The sequence below is a fragment of the Xyrauchen texanus genome, chromosome 8 (genome assembly GCF_025860055.1).
Source record: "Xyrauchen texanus isolate HMW12.3.18 chromosome 8, RBS_HiC_50CHRs, whole genome shotgun sequence".
In the NCBI taxonomy this organism is placed as follows: Eukaryota; Metazoa; Chordata; class Actinopteri; order Cypriniformes; family Catostomidae; genus Xyrauchen; species Xyrauchen texanus.
In genome coordinates, this window is record NC_068283.1 from 21,970,219 (window position 1) to 21,994,932 (window position 24,714).

General features: G+C 36.1%; 1 protein-coding gene and 1 pseudogene across 2 annotated transcripts in view; one reads left to right on the top strand and one right to left on the bottom strand.

Annotated features, from left to right (window-relative positions):
• Positions 1–24,714, bottom strand: part of LOC127648118 (monocarboxylate transporter 4-like) — a 153,833-nt pseudogene that overhangs the window by 106,380 nt on the left and 22,739 nt on the right.
• LOC127647191 (casein kinase I) overlaps positions 1,404–24,714 on the top strand; it is a 41,248-nt gene continuing 17,937 nt past the window's right edge. For both annotated transcript variants that reach the window (XM_052131304.1, XM_052131303.1), the window contains exons 1-2: positions 1,404–1,885; positions 22,587–22,697. In XM_052131304.1, the coding sequence (XP_051987264.1) occupies positions 1,810–1,885; positions 22,587–22,697 (187 nt within the window). In that variant the 5' untranslated portion in view covers positions 1,404–1,809. The remainder of the gene's footprint in view (positions 1,886–22,586; positions 22,698–24,714) is intronic.

Sequence of the window (24,714 nt, forward strand, 5' to 3'; positions counted from 1 at the left end):
TAAAACACTCTCTTCGTTTACCCTCACGCAATCCCAGATGTGTATGACTTTATATCTTCTTAAAATAACGTAAATGCTGCATAAATGTAATCCATAAAACTCCAGTGTATAATCTATATATTTAGAAGAAATATAATATGTGTGGGTGAGAAACAGATAAATGTTGAATTATTTTTTTTACTATACATGTCCACTTTCACTTCCTTGTTCTTTTGTTTTTTGCGTTCCACATTTTCCGTGCATATCGCACCCACTGAGCAGGAAGGAGAATTTATAGTTAAAAAGGATTTAAATATTGATCTGTTTCTCACCCTCACATGCCAAATTACTTCAGAAGACATGGATTAAACCACTGGAGTCATATTGATTACTTTTATGCAACCTTAATGTTATTTTTGAGCTTGCACTGAATGGACCAACATGGCTGAAATATTATTCTAAAAATCTTTGTGTTCTACAGAAGAAGAAAAACAATTCCAACAAATTTGGCATGGTGTGAGTGTGACTAAATGATGAGATTTTTGGATTAATTAACCCGTTTAAACTGTAAGAACTATAAGAACTTTCACATAAGTCTCTTCCCCTGTTTATATATAATAAAGTTTTATTTATCACAGCACTAATGCAGCGTTTTCGAGAGAGACCTAAATCTATCATAAATCTGGTAGCACTGTTAGAAGTTAACGATCTTGGCGCATTGCTCTCAACGTGACTGAGCACATATGGCTCTGATGCAATGGAAAGCTGAGTGATTCAGTCATGTGACTCACCTATGAGGCCTCAAGCATTCGCCGGTGCTTTGACCAATCATGGTCTACACATCTATTGCAATATTTTCTTCAAGGAAAGCAAGATTTTTTCAATGCAAATATTTTATTTACAGTTATAAGACTTCTTATATGCATCTCTTGCCAGCATTTTTAAATTATATAATTATTTTTAAGGTAGGGATGATAATTATTTGTTTAACAGTCACCAGTTTCTATTTAGATGATCAAAAACTGGTTTTGCAAGTTTTTTTTTTTACCCCTGATGCATCATGAACACACCCATTGAACACCCATGGATAAACTTTATACATCTAATTCATCCATTCTAATTGACAAATTTACATTGTTAGGTATAGGCTCCATTTATACATTTGTTTTCATCACTGTGCAATGTCCATAAAATCAGAAAACATAATACAAAATGTGTCACTGACTAATGAAAACATACTTAATACAGTAACAAAGTTATTGTGTATCAAACCGGAGGTTATACAGTTTTCAAAACAATAAACAATAAAAATCCAAGCATGCGTTTTGTTGTCTCGACCAGATATTAGCCAGTGATCCGCGCTCAGTTGCTACGGGAAGTGACGTCACTGCGTGCGCTGGATTATTCATTTGATGGAGCGTCTGTTTTAGCAGCGCAAGCAACAAGAGAGAGTAAATGGTAGATGCAGGGCCAGTAAAGCTAGGACGGAGTCGTTCTCAAAATCCGACTTCATCCTTTTTTAAACAAGTTATTTTCAGGGTAAAATTTACAGGAGCATAAAGTTCACACTCTATTCTTTTTAGCGAGTCTAGTATTTTGATGGTCACTGATTCGTAATTGTATAAAACGACTGGTGAAAATCGGGTAGCTTACTGTGAAGGGAATTAGCAAGATAGCAAACTGTATAGGGGATTCTGTCTGGGAGAGACTGAAGAATAGACGGACAACAAAGGACACATTTCGGTTGGCTTCCTGGCTTTTTACCGAACATATATAATTTAAATATCTCAAGCTAGCCTTATTGCTAGCTTTGTTATTTAGCTATTTGTAATGGAATTGAGAGTAGGAAACCGATACAGACTGGGAAGGAAGATTGGCTCTGGATCCTTTGGTGACATTTATTTGGGTAAGTAGTCGTTTTTATTTGTTTCTGTTGACAGAGTCAGTACTAACTGTTCGTAAGTGAGACGAGTCAGATGGAAAATGCTACACATCATATTTTGTTTTGAAACGTCAGATTCCCACGTCCCTCAGTCAGCTGCTATTGAAGGTCCTATTAGGCATAGCTTGAAGGCTGGAAACCCCCCACTTCAACCAACACTTATGATGTTTGGTAAAACATGTATTGGACCCATTTTGTAAGAAAATAACAATATGAAGAATATTACTCAACAAAACTATGCTTGTCTTTGGTGATCGAACCAGTCAGTCCAACCAAACCAGCCTGGTTTCATGGACTACAATTACAGCTTTGCTTATTACATATTGTAGATTAACAATTTAATCTGCTCAACTGCTGTTATATCCATTTGTGTTTAAAACTAACATTGTAGAGATTTGGTAACCGGTCAGTTTCTGACATTACCTACCAGTAACAACACAGTTCTGTTTTGGTTTATGCTTTCTCAGCTGCATTTTAATTGATCCTTTTTATTTTTCACAGTTTGTTTGCCATAAGTAATTAAGGTCGTGTATCTGATGATTTAATCTCACATTTGAAATGTGTAGGCTGCCTTTTAGATGAGTAATGTGAAGTGGATATGTTCAGACATATCCTGTCAAAGATGGTCTGAAGAGGAGTGGAGCCTGCATTGTCTAAAATCTACCAATAATGTCAAGATTGAGTTCTCCGTAAACTTGGCCTGGTGATAAGTGGTTTTGCCCCTTTTATTGACATTATGTGTCCTTTTTGTTGACACAAGACTCACTCTGTGGCAAAAGCCTATAGGATCTACTATCTAGCATAACCATAAACTGATCTGACAGGAAGGTTTAGATGAAATGCTGTATATTTTACCTTTGACTGGTGGTCAGGCACAGAATGAACATGCCTCAGGCAAACTCAAGAGGAAGTGAAATTCTGCCTTGTTAGACCTCTTTATATTGCATTTCTGTGACCAGATCTTTGCAAGCACTATCCTGTAATTATGAGCATGTTGTATGTCAGGGTTGTTCCTACATGTTGACTGTAGTTCAGTACAAGCAAAGGTCTTTCATTCTGAGAACCTTTTCAAGAGTACTGTAATACTCTACCTTAACTTGCAGGCAAGTTCCCCTTGCGTGCAAATTTTAAATTAACATCCACAGCATCTTGTGAATGATGTATGTAATGATGTAATATTTGCTTTCGTCATTGCTTTTGCAGGCCTTAGGCTTTAGATTTTTGTAGGTAGCTGCCTTGAATGTACCTTTATTATATGTCACTACAATGAATATTCTGAATGCTGCCAGTTATTTCAGTTAAAGCACCAATGAATCTTTGTGATATTTGGTTCTTTTTGAAGAATCCTGTTGAGGCATTTATAGTTTGACTCATTATGCAAAATTCAATAACTCAATTTGCTATATGGAATACATATGTCACAATAGAGCTTTGTGGTATTATTAGCTTTGTGCTCTTGCTCAACTGTTTACCATGTCTTTTTTTTTTTTTTTTTTCCATTTTGTGGTTGGAGTAGTGTGCCATGATCTCATCGTTGGATTGAGTTGTGTTTATGATACTTTCTCAGCAGTACTTTGGTGGAGAAATGCTCCACGCCTCCTTTCTTTACTTTTCTCCAGCAAAATCTTAAAACAACCATTAGTTTTAAAGCAAAGATCCTAAATCTGAATTGAAAAGCTGCCCAGTATGTTCTTGCAAAAATTACCAAACACGTTTGGAGTCGTTGATGTTTGCAAACAAAGTGGGAAAAAGTTGATCAGCTGGTTTTTGTGTGGCTGTTTACATAACAAAACTGGGCCCTTTTGTTTCTGTTTGTTGCAGAAGTGCAGGGTCTCAGAGGCAGTCACTCCTCAACTCAGCATGCTAGTGTTGGGTTACAGATGTTATCTGTGTTATGTGGGATTAATTGTCATAGATACAACTGCAGTGTGTGCATTACAAATAGGGATGGGTAGCAGTTGCAATTTTTGGTGTATTACGATTCAAAACTACGATATATTGCGATATTTCACTCAATGTTTCTCATTTGTCTTCATCGGACTTAAGAAAACTGTTTCCAAATCCCCAAATGCATTGTTAAATTAATAATATAAATGTGCCAGTTTAAAAAAAAACGAGGCCAGTTTATTTCCTAACATCTGTGTACAATGCAAAGCTTGTGTCTGTGCATTGCTATTTATACAGACTCTCAAGTGTCCACATTTCTAATCGTCTAACAAGTCTAAAAACAAGCTTCCCTTTTATGCACATTATGGATGAAAGATAATTGCAAACATTTTTTTACAAGAGTAAATAAGGCTTTGACTAAATACATGTAATATTTATAACACTGCCTTCAACAATTTGAGTGACTTAAGACATGATTACTTTTCCAGTAAAGCAACATGGTGAGCAACGATGCTCCTTGGTTTTAACAGTGCGTTCTCAGAATTTTTAGGGAGCAAATGATTCTGCGAATGGGACAGCCCTAGAATTTTTACTCCCTGGCCAGTGCCTTGAATACTGAACTAGGAAGCAGATTTAGACTAGAGAATGTTTAGCCCGATGGACCACTTGAATTAAAATGAATGGGAGAAATAGGAACACCAAATATGGTGGGAGCAGGAAATGAAGTCCCGCTTTAAAGTTAAGAGAGCCAATTACCTTCTAGATACAGACATCACCTGTCAGTTAATTTGAGAAAGAGCATGCACATTAGTTGGACCAGCATGAAAAATAGAATATTTTAGTGTGATCTGAGCTAAAGCAATATTTATGATCCCATTGTTGTAAGATTTTACTGCAAATTTTAAATGTTACTTTATCGTAATTTTGACCAACCATTTTGGAGATTTCAGTCTTTCCCATTCAGGTATATTGGAGCTGTACTTTGCAGCCCAGAAGTGTTCCCAGCCTGGCCGCCCAGGGAACAGACTTGCCTTGAAAGGGACTTTCATGGTTCATGGCTATGACATAACTAAAACCTATTGCCCATTTAGAAGGGCTCAAGCCCTTCAATACACCACTCAAACTTTGGAAATATGTCAGCAAAGGAAATAAGTATGTCAAGCAAATTCATGCTGTCTTTACCAACAATTGGCACATTTGAAAAAGTGTTTTACAAAGATTTTAGGCTTGAAAACCCAACAGCATTTCAGTGATTATTTACTGGAGCTGATGGAAACATTGTAGTCTCAATGGGCCACTGTGCTGAGCTGGCAAAAGACACTCAAAATGTTTTAGGACTAACTCAAGGTAAAGGTTCTACACATTAACAAGCCACAACATATTCAACCAGATGGCCTGTGTTTTCATGAGCGCTCCATGAGTTCAATTTCCCTGTATCTAGTGCACGTAGGCAGGCCAGTGCTGTACTTTTTAAGAGGCTTGGTGGTGAGAGCATGTGTTGTTGATCAGGTCAGCCTGGCCCCCTTTAGCCCCAGCTGGAGCTCATCAAGCTCTGCCTCCCCAGGTGTGGGGATATTGGGAGTCTTTACATAAGCCCCTTACAGAGTACATGGATGCGGCTGTTTCCAGTTCACCAGCTGAATCACCACTATTGCATAACATTTAGGCACTTTGTAATTAGAGGTGAGAAAAAATGTATGTTAAAATATTGTGATATTTTTCCTTATGATATTGTATTGATATTTGCATGACAAATATGTATATATTTAAAATTTTCCACATTAATATTGCGGTGATGTGAAAACATTTCTTTTTTTCAAATCAATATAGGAATTTAACAACAGCCCCTTAGAAGATGCAGTTATCATGCTTTACACATAATCACCCTCCCAAATTTATTACAAATTACATTAGTAACATTAACAGAGTTATTTTGACAAAAATTTTAGTATTATATAACAGGGTAACCTTTTTGGTGAAATATTTTATACTTTTGTGTATTGAAATGGTGTTGTAATAAATAATATTTTTAATGTGTTTGGGCAACTATTGTATTATAATGCACTATCAATTATTTTTTAGAATTACTAGCTGAATTGACCTAGCCACAGAAATAGGGAGCCATTAAAGGTACACTCAGCTATTCCTGAGAAACACTGTTGATATTCAAACCCAGCTGCCAAACCAACACACCCCTGACTTCATTCTCCTTTGAAAGCTCTGCCCCCACCAGCCTTAAACCCTCACAATTCTCCTGCTACTAAATCTAACATCACAACAACGGCATATGTTCTGTGAAACAGCTAAATTTATTTTACCCACCTATCAAGCAGAATAAGAGCAACATCTGTATCCGTCTTTTACCTCTGAGTTCTCTCCACCGCTGAAAAGCTTCGCCAATGTTGACGCGGCTCTTAGCTCTCGTCTTATCATAATCATATTTTAGTTTATATTTGTCTGACCTTTTTCTCTTGTTCTGTTTCTCAGCCATATGTCCTCTTGAGTTTAGAAAGTTTGCATCAGCCAGATTTGCCGTCATTCCAATGAATTTCCCTCTCGCTCTGCCCCCACCCCCCATCCTGTGCACACGCAAGAACCACCCCGTTTCTTATATGCTGGCGTAGCGTTGTGTGGATCGGTCCGATTCACTTTGTTATTGTACCATTTACAAAGCAAGGGCTGTGTACAAATACTAGATTTTGTTTTCAGCCCACCCACAGAACGGGCAGCTAGCAGACTGTGAGGAGATATTTGCAGAATTTGACAGTGTATTGGATTAGAATTAATGAGTGCACCTTAAGATCTTATATGCTTATGGCTTTGCATTGTACACAGATTTTAGGAAATAAACTGGCTTGTTTTGTAAACTGGCACATTTATATTATTAATTTAACAATGCATTTGGTGATTTGGAAACCGTTTTCTTAAGTCCGATGAAGATGAATGAGAAACATTGAGTGAAATATCGCAATAAAATATATAGACTATAAAGAAATATAAGGTAAATAAATAAAATATTTTAGACTATATGCAAAATGGGTTGGTTTAGGGTGTACAAATGTAAACAGTATACAGAGCTGCAGTGTGCAAATGTTTGGTTAATTAAAATGATAGTGCAAGCTGTTTTGTGTCTGTGCGATGCTGGAATATACAGATTCTCAAGTGTCCATTCAGTAGCCGGATTGCCTGGGGATAAAAACTACTGCTGAGTCTCTGTGTTGGTCATCAGGATCCAGTAGTGCTTCCCTGATGGGAGCACTGAAAAGAGTCTCGATCTGGGGTGGTGAAAGTGGTGATAATTTCCAGTCTTGATGGTCTTTTCCGCTGTCCCCATCACTCTGGACAGTGCCTTTCGATCCTGGGCCGTGGTGCCTCCGAACCAGGCGGTGATGCTCCCTGTGAGAAGACTCTCCACAGCCCCAGTGTAGAATGCCCTCAGAACCCTATGGGAGACCTTGAAACTGGCCAGGCATCGTAGGTGGTAGAGACGCTGGCGTGCCCTTGTCACCAAGCTGTTTTTGTGTGTTGTCCAGAAGAGGTCATCTATGAGGTGGACCCCAAGATATTTGAAGCTGCTCACCCTCTCAACTGTGGCCCCGTTGATCATCAGAGGGCTGTAGTTCCTCACCTGCTTCCTCCATAAACCAATAACCATCTCCTTGGTCTTGGTGACATTCATGGAGAGGTTATTTCGACATATTGTGGAGTAGGCCTTATAGCTCCTTATAGGTGTTATAGCGTTCTCATAGCTGATCTGTGCTTAATGCACAGGAAATTAATTCAGTCTCATTATTTGATAATGTATGTTTTATACAGAAAAGCTATGCTTTGTGTTCGGTTCTTGCATGCTGCTAACATGCACTGTTTGGGCTATTTTAAAGTGCTACGCGTTTACCTTAGTTGCACATTTGCGTCATTCCAAATATGTTTGGCCATAACTAACCTAAAGTATCCCCATGGCACTGGGGTTGTGTGGAGTGAGGAGGAAATGAAAGCATTTCACTATGTAAGGAAGTAATGATGCACCAATCTAATACCTGGATTGATATCAGCTCCGATACTGACATTTTTAGATGGACTGGGTATCGGTCCAACGAGCCAGATCCAAATCGATACTGTGTGTTTGTCATCTTCGTTACTGTCAAGCTCCAGAAATGACATGAAGGAACCATAAAAACAACATTGAAGTAGTTTATATGACTTGTGCATTTTATTCAAAGACTCTTGAAGATGTGCGATAGCTCTGTGAATCACAAAAGGCTGTGTTTAATAAGTAAATATATAATCAAATCAAATCAATCAAATCAAATCACTTTATTGTCACACTACCATGTACACAAGTGCAACAGTAGGTGAAATTCTTGTGTGCAGTTCCGAGCAACATAGCAGTCATGACAGTGACGAGACATATACCAATTACAATAAACAACATACTTACACAAAACAATTTACAAATCAGATGTACACATACTTACACAACACAATAATTATATACAATGCAGAATATAGAACAGAATATACAATACAATACAATAAGTGGGAGTATATGAAATATATATGTGTATATATATATATATAGCAGTTGTATTGAGGAGAATATGTTGACAGTCCAGTGTGAGATTATAGATTAATAAAGTGCAGTGCTAATTATTGATCCTGATAGATCAAGAGTTCAACAGTCTGATTGCTTGGGGGAAAAAGCTATCATGTAGTCGGCTGGTGCGGGTCCTGATGCTGCGATACCGCCTGCCTGATGGTAGCAGTGAGAACAGCCCATGACTAATAATATGCACGTGCAGCAGGTTAGGGAATGGCGCTGCTCTGTTTACACCCACTCGTGGTGTGCAATATTTGCACTACTCAAGAACAGCATCTCAGATGTAGATGCTCAATAATTCGGTTCACTTATAATATACATTTAGAATGGCACCAGAGGTGCATTTTACCAGAATTTTAATAAGAAGCTAATTAAACTTATATAATTAAATAATTTACAGACACCTACTGGAATTCCTAGAGAGTTCAGAATGTCAAAATAATAATAAAAAGTTAAAGGTGCACGATTGAAATATATTACTGTTGAATTAAAAATTCTGAAAGTCAATAATAATAATGTATTATTATGAGTTTACAAATTACAACAATATTTAAGTTTAATGGGTTCCAAAAAATAACTGTGAATGAAAAGTGAGCTGATATCTTATAACTAAATTGAAAAAAAAAAAGAGATTTGAACCTTATAAAGTCCAGATACAAGTTGAATGCAAAAACTGTTAATTTTGCTGCAGCATTATCCAGTAGGCTACTTAACGGTAAAGTTTTTCTTAATAATTTGTACATTTATATTGAAATAATGTGTAGTTAAAGGTTTGTGTTTTTTACATATAATTTGCATCACTCAGTGAGGTATAGATATTCTAAACTGATTATGAAAAAACAACATTGGTATCGGATCGGTATTGGCCGACACTGAGATTTTCGATATCTGAATCGGATCTGAGGAGAAAAAGTGGTATTGGTGCATCCCCCCTATATGGAAGCAGCACAAAACTGTTGTCACACTGTCAGCTCTGCTGGTTACACCCAGAAAAAACACACTGTATTCCTTCAAAATAAAAGGCTTGATAAAATAATTAGAATTCCTTCAAAATAAACACTTGAGTCTGTATAACAATTCTGCAAGCTCAATTATTACTGAAATGTATTACTATTAGCCTGTTTATTTCTCTAGGTTATGGGGCTATAATAATGTTAATAGTAGTAATTTAAAGAATGGATCTTAAAAGAGGATGCAAGTGTAAACACCCCAGAGTAACCTTTTCTATTAGCAGTAAATAATGGGCAAAACATGACTAAAGGAATCATTTACTAGTTTGTAGTTCTAACAACTTGTTAAACATTAGAGCTACTGTTTAATGTAATGTTATGTTTTTATTTTAGAATCAAGATCTAAGCAGTGTCAACAGTATTTTTATTTGATAAATTTTTTTGTGCAAATCGTGGAGCCTTGTAATAAAAAAGGAAGCTTTTTTTTTTTTAATGACAAAATAATAATTTGCATCATTATCGTGCAGCTCTAACATCTACAATGACAATGCACGATAGTGTCTTTAATCCAGCAATGTTGTTGGTAGTGTTGAAATGCATGACCTTGTAATTGTGTTGCCGTTCAGTGTCCCAATGTTAAGTTAATTTTACACCTTTGTTAGTGCCTGAATTCTGTTCACGATATACTGATTCACCTCCTGGGGAGTTAAGCCCAATGTATACATCGGTACAGGATGCGTGATGCAAATCTCGTCATCAGCAGGTTGCTCGAGCACTGAACACATGCAGCCGATTTTTGTAACTGCAAAATGCGCATGAGCCTGGAATTATTTGAACGAATTAGTGGATCCACAAGGAGGCAATACTCCCGTTTAAGCCATTGCTGTCATGATGAAACAATAGAAGATGTACTCGCCGGTAAATAACAAGCGATTAGACGAGACCGCACGTCAAGAGCGCATGCGTTAGGAAGTCAGGAGATGACTAGATTCAGAAGGAATCTATCTTTGTGTCTTCACTCCTGAAGAGAAATTGTCCAGCATCTCATAGCAGTTGAATAGTGCATGCGCCCAACCACCTGTGTATGCGTGCACCTTCAAATGGTATATACTTTGACAGGCTCGCGTTCGACTGTACACAGATGCTGAGCAATAGCTTCAAAATCGATGTATCTTTGGCTTCAGGGAGTGAGATTAGATGCACTCCAGGTCAATTCTCATTCCAGAGAGCACTTAAGTGGACAAATATCTGTATAGTGCAGGGCTGTTAATTCTCAATGCTAAAAGTCAATTTTGTTAACATTTAGGAGGACTAGTTTATAGATTACCTTGAAGCTAACAAACATGTACTAAAAGCCACAAAACTATTTAATTTTCATTTCATATAGTCATAAGTGTTGTCCATTTGTTACTACAGGACACTCTTTTACACTTTTCTCTTGTGCCAGTGATGCATATTCAGCAAATCTCCTACTAATGTATTGGACCTCAAAACTAAATTCAAGTATCCATCTGCCATCACACTGCACAAACCAACGAGCTTGCAGTCATGCAAAATTAATTTCTGCATGTGCACATGAATGAGATGAGTGCAACCAATTTGTTCTCCAGACAGGCACAAGCCTCTTAACCCTCCTTCCTTCTGGAGAGCCCTGGCTCTGGAGTGTGCCAGCTCCCTGCACTTGGGGGGGGGTAGCAGAGGTTTATTGATTTCCAAGATTGCATCATGGAAGGCTTCCCCAGGAATAGGGATGTAACAGTTTCACTGTATACTTCGGTTTTAAAATAGACTGTGACGAGGAGGCGGGTGTGGCCGGGCTGTGATGGTGCACAGCTGGCACTTAATCAGCTGATAACTGTAACAGTCATAGGTGGGCAAGGAGGTGGCGGGAACCGGCTGAACAATAAACATAATCTTTAATAATATAATTTAACTTAAAACAACTTAAAACTAGAAATGCACTTATCCGATACCTTGATCTGTACCGGCTCCGATACTGAAGCATTTAGACTGATCCTGTATCGGTCCGACGAGCCTGATCTGAATTAGATACGGTGTGTTAGTTATGTTCGTTGCTGTCAAGCTCCAAAAATGACAAAAAAGAACCATTAAAACGCCATTAAAGCAGTTCATATGACTCTTGTATTTTATTCTCTATTTTATTCCAATAGCTCTGTGAATCACAAAAGGCTAAGTAAATATATAGTATACGCAGCTCGTCCGTGAATGGCTCTGCTCTGTTTACACACACACACTCGTGGCTAAAGTGCACGACTTAATGGAGTAGTGGGCTAAGCGCATAACTTGTAATCAGAAGGTTGCTGGTTCGATCCCCACAACCACCACCATTGTGTCCTTGAGTAAGGCACTTAACTCCAGGTTGCTCAGGGGGGATTGTCCCTGTGATAAGTGCACTGTAAATCGCTTTGGATAAAAGCATCTGCCAAATGCATAAATATAAATCTATTACTGTTGTATTAAAATTAAAAGTCAATAATTTTAATAACTATTTATTATTATTGTCATCATTAGTATTTGTTTACAATTTATAACAATATTTAAATTGAATGGGTTCCAAAAAATAACTGTGTGAATGAAAAGTGAACTGATGTCTTACAACTAAATTGAACAAGGAGATCTAAATCATTTAAAAACCAGATCCAAGTTGAAATATTTTTGGGGGGAAAAGAAAGAAAAAAAGGCAAAAAAATAAAACACTGGGTTCTTTTCTACTGCAGACTTGAAGACTGGAATTACTGTTTGTTTTGCTGCCACATTATCCAGTATAATAGTTAATAATGAAGTGTTTTTTAATAAGCTTTACATTTATATTGAAATAATGTGTAGTTAGAGGTTTGTGTTTCTTTACATATGAAAGAGTACACCCAATTAGTTCCACACAATAATGTAAAGATATTCTAAATTGATTTGTTGCAAAAAACGGTATCGAGCCAGATCGGAAGAGAAAAAGTGGTATCTGTGCATCCCTACTTAAAACACAATGATACAGACACACATGCAGATTGGCCATGTGCATCTCTTTCTCTCTCTCTAACTGGCGCCTCCGGCTCCCCTTTATCTCGCTCTCCCACTGATCAGCTGATTCAGTGCTGGCCGTGCACCATCACGGCCCGGCCACGCCCCTCATTACCCAGATGGTTTTCATACTGTTGACCGCTCATTCTGGGATTTCATAAATATAAAGTCAGGTTTTTTTTTCTGAACTTTTCTCCAATTCAAATCAGTCACATTTACACAGCATCATATACAATCGACATGATAAAATAAATCTCTGAATTGCAACTTCCTCATTTTACGTTCAGCTGTCACTCAATTTTAAAGGCGGCACGTGTCTCACAAGCGCAGCACACAGACATGTCGGAGCCTGAACCTAATTTCCCCCACCATAGTAGTTGAAGTCCTTGGTGTGGGAATACTTTTATGTTTAAGACGAGGCACAATCATGCCCAGTTTGTGAAGTTTGTCACAAAGTGTACTTTCAGGAAACACTTCAAACCTGAAGCACCATCTCCATGTGCATCATCCCATAGAATTTGCAAAGAGAATATGCGTGTATTTACAGCATATAGTATTGTAAATTATAGACCCCCTTCCTTAAACCAGATACAATACAGTTTTACATGATCTGTAATTACTAATTTGGTTAATAGAAAGACTGACAATATGTGCTGTCTGTCACACTCAAAGCAGCAAACAATTTTAAGCACTTATATGCAATGTTACGATGGGCCGACTGCTGTTGCATGTATTTGCTAAAGTGTAGTGCAACAGTGCTTAATAATGTTTTATGGAATACGGTTTACAGAGCGCTTTAGGCATACAGGAAATTAACAGTGGTACTGTAGCAGAAAAAAAGACCATACTGAAAAAACTGATAAAATGCAAATGAATAATCATTTATTTTTCAGTTGGAACTGTTTAGCATCAAAAACATTTGTTTCTGCTAAAATTAATGTTATATATTAATGTAGTAATTCAAAAGTAATGTTTTACAAATAAATTGCAGTTGGGAGCATTACTTTTTAGTCTAAATTTAGCTAGAACTGAATATTAAACTACTAATAATATAAGCAGTGCACCTTAATACCTTCATATCATGGTGTTTTTGTGACTTATCATACTGTATAAATCTCATATGGTCAGTTTATTTTACAGATCCTGTGAAATCAAAATTAAAGTTTTGCTGCTTTTAGCTCTCCATATCCATTGGCTTTAAATTAATCTGTATGATAGCGTACCTCTAAACATTGACACAATTAGTTTTGTGTCAAAAAAGCATTTAAAATCTGCAGTCTCTCTCTTCCAGCTAAACAGACCCTGAAAAATGTGTGACTCACAACTTACTGCATTAATTGTATCCAATCAGATGCTTTCTAGCATGAAAATGCACACTCCCACCTCAGTCTGCTCCGCGCACATGGCTGTGTTCTTATCTGCTCTTGTGGTACCTGGGAGGGAGCACAATCCATGCATTAGGGTCGCTCTAAACAGAATTTTAAATAATAATCACTTAAAGGGTTAGTTGTGAATGACCATTATTGCCTTTCAGCCCTCTGACACACTCAGATTGGAGGTGAAATGTGTTTTAAGTAAATAGGTCAAAAAAGGTTCAACAGTCCAAAGAGTTTTGCTTTTCAAGGCACTTCATGAGAAATATAAGAAAAAAAAATGGAGCATGCTTTTATAGAAACCAAGATAAATGTGCCAGTGAGTACTTTTTTGGAGTCAAAAAGGAATATGGACGTCAAAATCACTTAAGATGAAGACCTGACTGGCTGTCAAATGTGTGATGGATATGCAGTGACTAGATGGACACCGTGGGCATCAGTGCTGTCATTTTTTGCAATTGCATGCATGTAGTTAAGTATGGGCTCCTGTGATGTTTACTGATGTATTGAAAGCATGAATCTCAACATGCTCTCTGTGCTGTCAGTATAGGGAAGAATGGACATACTCTCTTGTAAATGTGCACAGGCAAATCAAATTCCACTAAACATAACTCCTGTATCTTCACTGTAATCTGCAGGTATTCACCAGGACTTGCAGTGCAACAATTTCATGGAGGCATGAAATGCATAAAGATCAAGAGAAGACATTTACCCAATGTAAAGCATACCATTCACCTTAGACCTGAGTGTTTGATAAAGTGAGCAAATGTTGAAGTAATTGTAGATTTGGTAATATCATTTAGAGAAGAAAATGGCTGAATAGATCTATGTTTGTTTGCGTGGTCCACTGGCTGTTTTAATATGTGGACTTTGCTTGTTGTTAGAAGTCTTATCAGGGACCAGGTTTCTGGGCTTTGCTCATTATGGTAATATGCATTAATTGTATCTGATGTGTAGCTGTTTCTCTTTCCCCGTGAATGCAGTTAAGTCTGATGTTCTCAGACTTAAACTTTTGAGGTTGTTGTTACTTGTACAATAGTGACGGTAGAGATTAAGGCTGGGTGGTTAATCAAATTTTATTTTCAATTATGATTTTGGCTTCCAGCGACTATGAAATCAAGATTATCGAGATAAAACAATGGTTGCACCACATACTGTTTCACAATGAAACACCCCGTCATGATATTATTAAAGCATCCTTCATTAAAGTTCAAATAATAAGCGGTTTATGAAAATAAACTCTGTGTGGCATGCACCTATATATTTGAAACTCTATAAAAGCATGCACCTATAAGGCGTTTGGAAATTGCTCCCAAGGATGAACCAGTCTCGTTGATGTCCACAATGTTTTTTCTGAGGTCTTGGCTGCTTTCTATTGATTTTCCCATGAAATCAAGCAAAGACGCTCTGAATTTTAAGGTAGGCCTTAAAATATATCCACAGGTACACCTCAGTTGACTCCAATTAGTTAATTAGCCTATCATAGGCTAATTGTCTAAAGGCTTGACAATTTTCTGTAGTTTCCCAAGCTGCTTAAAGGCACAGTTAACTTGGTGTATGTAAACTTCTGGTCCACCGGAATTGTGATAGACAACTAAAAGTTAAACAATCTGTATTTAAACTATTGTTGGAAGAATTACTTTTCATACACAAAGTATATGTCCTAAACACCTTGCCAAACTATAGTTTGCTAAAATAAAATTTGTGGAGTGGTTAAAAAAATGACTTGTTTTAATGACTTCAACTTAAGTGTATGTAAACTTCAGACTTCAACTGTACATACCGGGGGAAAAATTATAGTGCACTTGTCAACTTATGCAAATACCTTTTTTTTTTTTAGACAATTTTTATTTTTATTTTTTATAAACAAATTAAGATCAGGTTTACTCAAGATGGCAACATCAGAAAAGGTGCATAATTTCTTGTTCATTTCAATCACATTTCATTACATCTGAAGTATTCTATAAACAAATGAATCTCCATTTGTGATTGGATGAGTCAGAGTGAGCCCACTGTGAACATTATTCATATCAAATCTATTTGTCCCACTTAAAAAAAAAAAAAAAAACATTTAGCACCAGCAACAAGGGGGCTTTTTACCCCAAATGCTATCCTTTTCACTTATTGATAAATGTTAAAAACATTTATCAAAATTGTAAATGACAAGTATATTGTCCCAAAATAAATGTGATAATTTCCAGGATATTCATTAGCTACATAAACTTACATTTTTAATATATATTAAATATTAGATCAAATTGCCTCATTGTGGGGTGAAAAAATTATAAAAAAAAAATAAAATACAAATAATTTCCTTTTAATGTCATGAACTTGCTTGTAATATAATATGGTAAATCGTCTGTACTTACATAGCACCTTTTTTAACCTTAGAGGTTACCAAAGCGCTTTAAACTGTGTCTCATTCACCCATTCGCACACACATTCACACTCACATTCACACACCAATAAAAGCTGTCTTGTTTGTAATTTCATGTCAACTAAACAATTTTACACAAATTATTAGCAAGTTGAAACCCTAAAAAATTAAACCGAATAACACGTATAACTAAAAGCTTGTATCATAAAAAAGTGCATTGTGTCATCTGTCTAAAGGTGATCTGAGAGGTCCAATTTACCTATGTGAGTGACGAAAAACACCGAGAATTTGTTGTCATGTAGTAGAGAGGTGGTGAAGGCTCGCATAATCAACTCTTGATAAAAAAATATCTCCCACACGTAATCAATTTAGATCGATTCTTCACAGTAGCTTCAATACAAACAGTAAGTTACATGACACTTTTTTTCACAAATAACGACTAAATGGAGCCATAAACATGTGAAATTTGCATGCCAAAGGTTGTTTGGCTCTTCAAACTTATAAACCTATTGGTGTATATTTTTTGATACAGCTTTATAGGGTTAAATTCATCCCCTTTAAAGCACTGGCACTACATAAACATTCAACAAATGTCTTTGCTTGTTGCATGACATTTCACTTTTTTTTTAACCTCTTGCCAAAAGCGTTGTGTATTTTAAGATACAGTGTGAAGTTAAAATTAGTCAAAATCACGTCTCATGTGAAGACTCCTGCATTCCGTTCTGTTGCGCTCTGTCTTGCGGTGTCTTAGATAACTTAAACATTGTAACAGTTTATTTGTTTTATATTACTAAGGGTATAGGCGAGGTATCACCATTCTGCTATAGTAGAACTGGCCTGCTGCTCCCTAGCCAGATGGGTGGCACTGGGTTCAGCTAGTACGTCACCAGACTGATTAAAGAGGGGGTAGGTTGAGTTTATGATGTATTTTTACCAATGTCTTCGTCTTGCTTTAGTCACATCCCTCAGGCAAACCACATACGCTGCTCCTAGTCCTTGGAAATACCACGACATTACTGTTGTGGTCCTTATCTTTAACTGGGTTTTCTGTTATAGTAGTAGAAAGTGAATTGTTTTTTAGCATCCTTTTCTCAGGATGTTGAGTTGAGGCAGATGGTGGGCCTGATAGGAGGTGGTATAGCAGTACGAGTAGATAATTGTGCCCACTCCCTCACACTAGAAAGCTGTGTGTTTGTGAGTCAACGGTCGGATGTGCAGAAATTTGTTTTGCATGGTGGGCATGCATATTTATTTTATATTTTGATTATATTTAATTATGCCCCAATGACTCATACACTGGAAGCTAAAGATTATTTAGACACCGTAAAATTGAGAGAGATAGTTGAGTGGATTTATTGTTTTCAAGCTTGGTATGTGTGAACAGATGTATATTAACACACATTTTTATTTTTAAGGAATAGTTCACAGAAAAATTTGAATCATTTACCCACCTCAACCGACTTTTAATTATTTTAATTTACCCACTTGCTGTTTCAAACCTGTATTATTTTTCTTTCCTCCTGGAACCTCAAAAGTAGATGTTGGGCAGAATTATAGCCTCCGTCACCATTCACTTTCAGTGCATCTTTTTTCCATAAAGTGAGATGGAATAGTGACCTGAAAACATCTCAATGTGTTCCATGGAAGAAAATGTGTGCGTTTTGAGTGTAAACATTGACAATTTTTGTTTTTGTGTGCACTAGCCTATTCCTTTAAAGTAGGGGTGCACCAATCTAAATCGGCCAATAGTGCTTAGAATCAGGGCTGATCTTTTTTGCAGCACGTAGGGAATCACACATACACTGCTACTCTAATGAATGAGTGTTTTCTCAGCCCTTGGAACATGACAGTGTGGCCTCTGGAGGGTGAATTGTTCCCTCCAATTCACCCTTAATTCAGACATGCTGTTATTAAGATGAATATGCAGGTTTATTTTACAATTGTGTAAGAATTACACGTGTATGAATATTAAGTTGCCCATTTTCTGTAAACATTATGGTTGTAATTCTGACTTGCTGCACATAGAGGATAAAGAGACTGCAAACGGGCATTAAAACTAATTAAACAACAAATAAACGTGCATATACAAAACTAAGTGTAGGTGATGTAACGTGAGTTGTGACAATCAGACGTTGTGTTGAGAGAGAGCGTGAGAGAGAGAGCGTGAGAGAGAGAGCGTGAGAGAGAGAGCGTGAGAGAGAGAGCGTGAGAGAGACTGTTTGGGCCTCCTTGAGCACTTTCAGCTTCCCTCCCTTCAATATGCTCACTCGCAGTGTCAGTCATACCAGCACTATTCTGTGAAGATCCCAATTTAAATCAGATTAATGTTGGTCATATTACCAGTAATCACAGTAATTACATTTTAACTATATCGGCACCGCATTTCCACGCATTCGCTGAATAATTAGTGATTTGTGTTACAGCAAAACACCAAAGATGGTAAACAAATCATAGATATGAATGATTTCTCACTGAAGCAGTTTTAGAGCCTGTAATGGATATATATTTCTTATTTTTGAAGGTGTCTCTGCTGTGTGATGCTCTCATTGTTTTTACTGCTTACCAGTATGTCACAATGACCTTTTGATATTGACAACAGAACTATTCATAACTGTTTCAAAACAAATAAATCTTAGTAGTTCACAATTAATGTAATTTTGGTAACTTTATAAATAGGTTCCTTAAGTTAACATTAATTAATGCATCAGGTATCATGAACAAACAATGAACAATTTATTTTTACAGTCTTTATTAATTGTAATATTAGTTAATAAAATTACAGTTGTTCATTGTTGGTTCATAGTGCAGTAACAAATGTTAACCAATACAAATTTTGATTTTAAAAATGTAATCGTATATGTTGTATTAAGTTCATCAGTTCATGTTAAGTATAGTAATGTTGTAAAATAATGTTAACAAATGGAACCTTTTTTGTAAAGTGTTACTATAATTTATCTGTGTGGGGCGTAATCATATAACTGCACAATATAACTTGCAAAAGTGTGGCAAAGACCACTTTTATAAATATATTGGGCGATCTTAGTGTTAAAAAATCAGAGATTGGTGTCTGCCTCAAATTTCCTGATCGGTGCAAAACTTTAAAATAGGGATGGCCATTCATCAATAATTTGGTATTCGAATATTGAAGCTCATAAAAAATTAAAATTTTAATATTCTATTTAAATGAAGGTAATTTATGAGAAAGAGACGTTGTTAAAATTTTTGGTAAAAGTTTGCGTCACCATTAAAAAAAATACAAACCAGATTCTAATTATATTCATAACAAGCTTGTATTATGTCCTGTTTTTTTTTTTTTTTTTTTTTTTTTTTTTGTGGAAATTATTTAAACGAGCAATGCGTGAAAACAAAACACTCGCCATATAGTTATCATGTTTATATTGTATCTAATGTCATGCTTTTGTTGAGGAAAAACAAGCATATCCATGTGCTCCATAAACTATACACTCTTTTATACTCACCAGTTTAAATGATGGAATGTCCCTTACCTCAGCTAGCATAGTCTTTCTCGGATGCCATGTTTGTTGTTTACAGAAGCGTCATGGGGATAGTTGCTACGGGGACGCTGCTTTCTATCGATCTGCACATATATGAGAGTAAAGTGTATGCTGCTTATCCAGAACATTTAAACAGGAACCCAGCTTTCTCACAATAACCCGATTTTTTTTTGGTGTCCATTTGAACGTACTGAGTGACAGAACCGTTTGCTCAACAAATGTGATCAACTTGTGTCTGCAGCGCCTCCCAGTGCATTCTGTTATATCTGCCAGTTTTATTTTGTGTGTTCAGGATTTAACATCCATCTCACTGTATATATGGCCAGCAGAGCAAAACTTTGCAAAATTCTAATATTATTTTTACTTTTTGAATCATTATTGCAGAATGAATACTCGAGTATTCGACTACTCGTGCACATCCCTACTTCAAAGCTTCCTGCAGACACATCAAACATTTTGGTTGGTTATCCGTTAGGGCAGGGATGCTGCCTATATTTCGGTTATAATGTTCCTTTTGCATGCATATGAAAGCAGCCCTCTACATAGCGAGTAAATCACTCGCATAGGCCTATGCGAGTAGATTTGGCGCTAATCGACTAAAATATGTCTGTTATTAGCCACTGGCTAGTAAACATAAGTTTCGCTCACCAGTGATTGTGTTGTGTAGTGTCGAAACAGTGAGACCTTTTACTGATTAAAAAGCAGACGATAAGAAGCTAGACTTATCCTTTCCCTGCATGCTGTGTCTCATTATATTGAACTCTTGAGCATCTCATGGAACTACACCGGGTATGTCACCCGCAGCCCTCTTTAGACCAATGAACCCCTTTTCAAGCATTCTGCCAAACGTATAAAATATAAAGGAGGTATGGAGTGGTGGTGGTGTAATGGTCTAAACCACATAACTGGTAATCAGAAGATTGCTGGTTCGATCCCCACAGCCACCAACATTGTGTCCTTGAGCAAGGCACTTAACTCCAGGTTGCTCTGGGGGATTGTCCCTGTAATAAATGCACTGTAAGTCGCTTTGGATAAAAGCATCTGCCAAATGCATAAAAGCATCTGCCAAATGCATAAATGTAAATGTAATAAATGTAGGTATAAACATATTAATTTAATAGTGAACACAAAGCACACCAGTTTCACTTAAACGACCGGGTAATTGCAAATGTCCGTGGTCATTGTTGGTTCATTCCCACAGTGTTAATGACACGCAGTGATGGAGGAATAGATGTACACCTGCTATTTCTGTTGAGATGATAAAATGCAAGAGTCTGAATCTCAGAGTGTCACATGATAATTAAGGCTTGTGAGATAATCGGAGAGCCTTAAAAAATTTGTGAAAGTGAAGAATATAAGGCAAAAATATTTTACTATAATGTAGTATAATAGCTTATAATAAACAATATAGGTTGGATGGGTTAAAAAAAATAAAACTGAAACTATAAAATGGACCAAGACTAAATCTGACAAAAAAGTGAGATGTATATTTGAGTTATTTTTATTTAAATATTTTGATACTTCAAATATTGCTTTATTTTTTTAAATGTATGCTTTTATACTTGATTGTCATTCATAAGTTTTTGAAGCTTGAAAAGGAAATCCTATACACTATTATTATATGACCCAAGCTATAAATGACTTTGCTGTGTGCATGAAGCACATATAGTGACTGTTTGCATGACTACTAAATGTCATTTTTGTGAAAGGCCTAAAACAGACAATCAGCTGCCAAATGTCATAATCATGACATCCCTTATTTTTATTATTAGATTTCATCCTTTTTTTTTTTAAATGTGTATGAAATTTAAGTTACAGCAGCTTGTATCATTATTAAAAATGCAATATCATGATGTACAATATTGTGTGAAGTCATGTATTTGAAGAGGCCCCCATTTTCAGTTGCATTACCCTTGCATATAATCAAAAGTCTGGCGAGTAAAAACAAAAATGTACTAGCCAGTGGCGATTTGTATTTTTTTCCTCCATGACTGTAGAGGATTGTTGAAAGAACTTCTCTCTCAGCTAATGCTGATACATATACAGAGGACCTTCTAACTTGTTGCATTACAAAAATATTAATTGAAAGATTTTAATTTCATTAGTTTTTCATCATTTTGGTCATATTTTAGTTTTTTTTTTAATACACATCCATGCATTCCATCAATAAATATGATGTTTTGAAATTGCATGTATTGTATTGCATATATTTAGGATATTTTGTTACATGTTTATTGTTTACATTAATAATTTGTACATTAATAATTTGCACTATTTACAATTTACACTTGCTAAATATTTTTGTATTTGTAGAACACATGCTTAAACAGTACTGTATTTCAAAAAATACTTTTAGAAATTAATTTTAGCGATCGTCACTGAAGTGTTTCGGTTGAGCACACATTAACAAGAGCTTAATTACCGCATCCATGCTACAGTTTGTGTGATTTACAATTAATTGTTTGTAAATAACAAACAATATTTAAAGTGACATTATTCAATAACAATTCAATTGCATGGATCTCATCTTTAGACACACAGAATGAGTCGCACCAAACTTTTACTCTCAACATGCAGTGAAAGGCTAAAAAACTTCTTCGTCACAACACTACTCAATCACTGGTGGTGAGTGAAATCTGAACATTTACCAGCTAGTGGCTAATTAGTTATTGGCCGATTAGCACAAAATTTCAAATATGAAAAGTGATTTACTTAGCTGAGGGTTGTCTCATACAGTTAAAAAGTTGAGTCCAGTCTGGAATTGAAGAATCTATTTTTAAATTGGTCAAATTAATATTGCTATCCATCGGAAAATAAATATTTTTACCAGCTCTGTTCTCCATTATCTTGTTTCTGTTTGGTGATTTAAAATGTAATTGACCTTCAGCTCTCATCTGTTCTCTTTCTCTCCCTCCTTTTCTGATGTACAGGCACAGACATCTCTGTGGGAGAAGAAGTAGCCATCAAGCTAGAATGTGTGAAAACAAAGCACCCACAGCTGCACATCGAGAGCAAGATCTACAAGATGATGCAAGGAGGCGGTATGTGTTTCCCCACTCAGTCACAGATCCTCGTGTTCTACATCCTGCTTCTCCATTAATACAGAACTATGAGTCACACACACACCTTCCACTCTTGTCACCTACAAAAGACCCTGTTTACTTGCTCATTAAAAAAACAAAGTTTACTTGCTCAGTGAAAGTCTGCTGTGCAAACAAAATTTAATATAAACATTTAGTGTAAAGTTGAAACATACCTTGTAAGTCTGAGGCATAATAGTGTTCAAGACATTTTTGATTGGTACAGGTTAAAACAAATTAACCCTCTGGGGTCTGAGGGTGTTTTGGGCCCTGGAGAAGTTTTGATATGCCTTGATATTTGTGCTTTTTTTCAGTTGCTTAAAAACATATTAAAGGCCAAAATCTGATAACACTGTATGCAGCACAAACTGCATGTGTGAGCAACATGTGTTCACATGTTTGTATTTTTGAGAAAATAACGATTATGCATGTTTTTTAGTTTTAAGTCATTGAAATAAGGCCATATAACATATACTAAACATTTGTCCTCAAGACTTTTGAGAAATAGATATTGTAGCCTAGAGTTTTTGCTACAACATGATGTGAAAACCATCCTGATCACTTATTCATACAAAACAATAATTTAACATATGTAAGAGTTTTAGTGTTAGAAAGGTCATATGCGAGGAGGCATGAATTATCACGAATATTGATATGATTCACAACTGAGACAAAGACCCCTCTCCCTATCACTGAGGAATATGACAAAAAGAATGAATGTGAGGAGACTTGATGATCAAAATCAAGATTTAAGTTAAAAGAATTAATCTGACTATACATTTTCTTTACATAAAGACTGTACTTAGACCTACACTACCATTTAAACATTTTAGACGTCTCTTCTGCTCACCAAGGCTGCATTTATTTAATTCACAAATACAGTAAAACAGTGATATTTTGAACTATTTTTACAATTTAAAAGAACAGTTTTCTATTTGAATATATTGTAAAATGGAATTTGTGATTAAAGCTGAATTTTCAGCATCATTACTGCAGTCTTCAGTGTCACATAATCCTTCAGAAATCATTATAATAGATTGATTTTCTAATATGGGCATATTTAAAGTGCATTTTAACCCTAACACATATTTGCAAGCACAAGCTTTGTTGATAATGATGTTGTTGATGATAATGAGGCAGCATAAACAATAGTTAAAATATAATCTAAACATTTATATTATTTTTATATAATATTACATATCATATTTATATCATACAGTATACAATTGAAATGCCTGCTTTAGCTGAAACAGCATTTAAACCTCTGGGGTCGACGGACGCGCTGGCGCATGCTGTTGGTATTTCCATCATTACAGCGGAAACAACATACAATTCTGTCATTTTGGGGCATACAGATAAGTGTAAGACATCATTAGAGACTATAAAGGCTCTACTTTTATTTGTGTACACTCACAATAACAACAAAACCTTGTGCTTTTGTAAAATAAAGAAAATAAAAAGGGTGCGCTTTCAGCAGTCTCTGTGTTCACAAGCATTTATCTGAAACATGTCACAAAAATGAACTGAAGCAAGTTGTAGTCAGGAACATCAATATTCTGTATAGTAATATTTGGTTGCATAACTGATTCTTCTGTGCAATGTTCAAGTTAAGAAGCAACTAGAACAATTGTAAACAATAGGGAATTCCCTTTAACACCATGGAAATCTAGGCCCGCGGACGGGCCCTTAAATGTACAAAATAAAAGTATGCGATAAACAAAACAGCTGTGTGTTACATTGGTACACATGCCACATATCTTTGGAAAGCTACATTTCTTGATTTTCTATTGATATAAACCATTTTAAGATACAATCACAACAGCAGGTACAATCTATATCTTTGTCAGACCACCAACATATAAACAACCAATAACAAAATTTAGGCAACTCACCTATGATGCCTCATAGTTGTACACTGAGCCATAACTTCCCGACAAAAGCGGTGTTGTTTCATTGTCAAATGTCCAAATGATCAAAT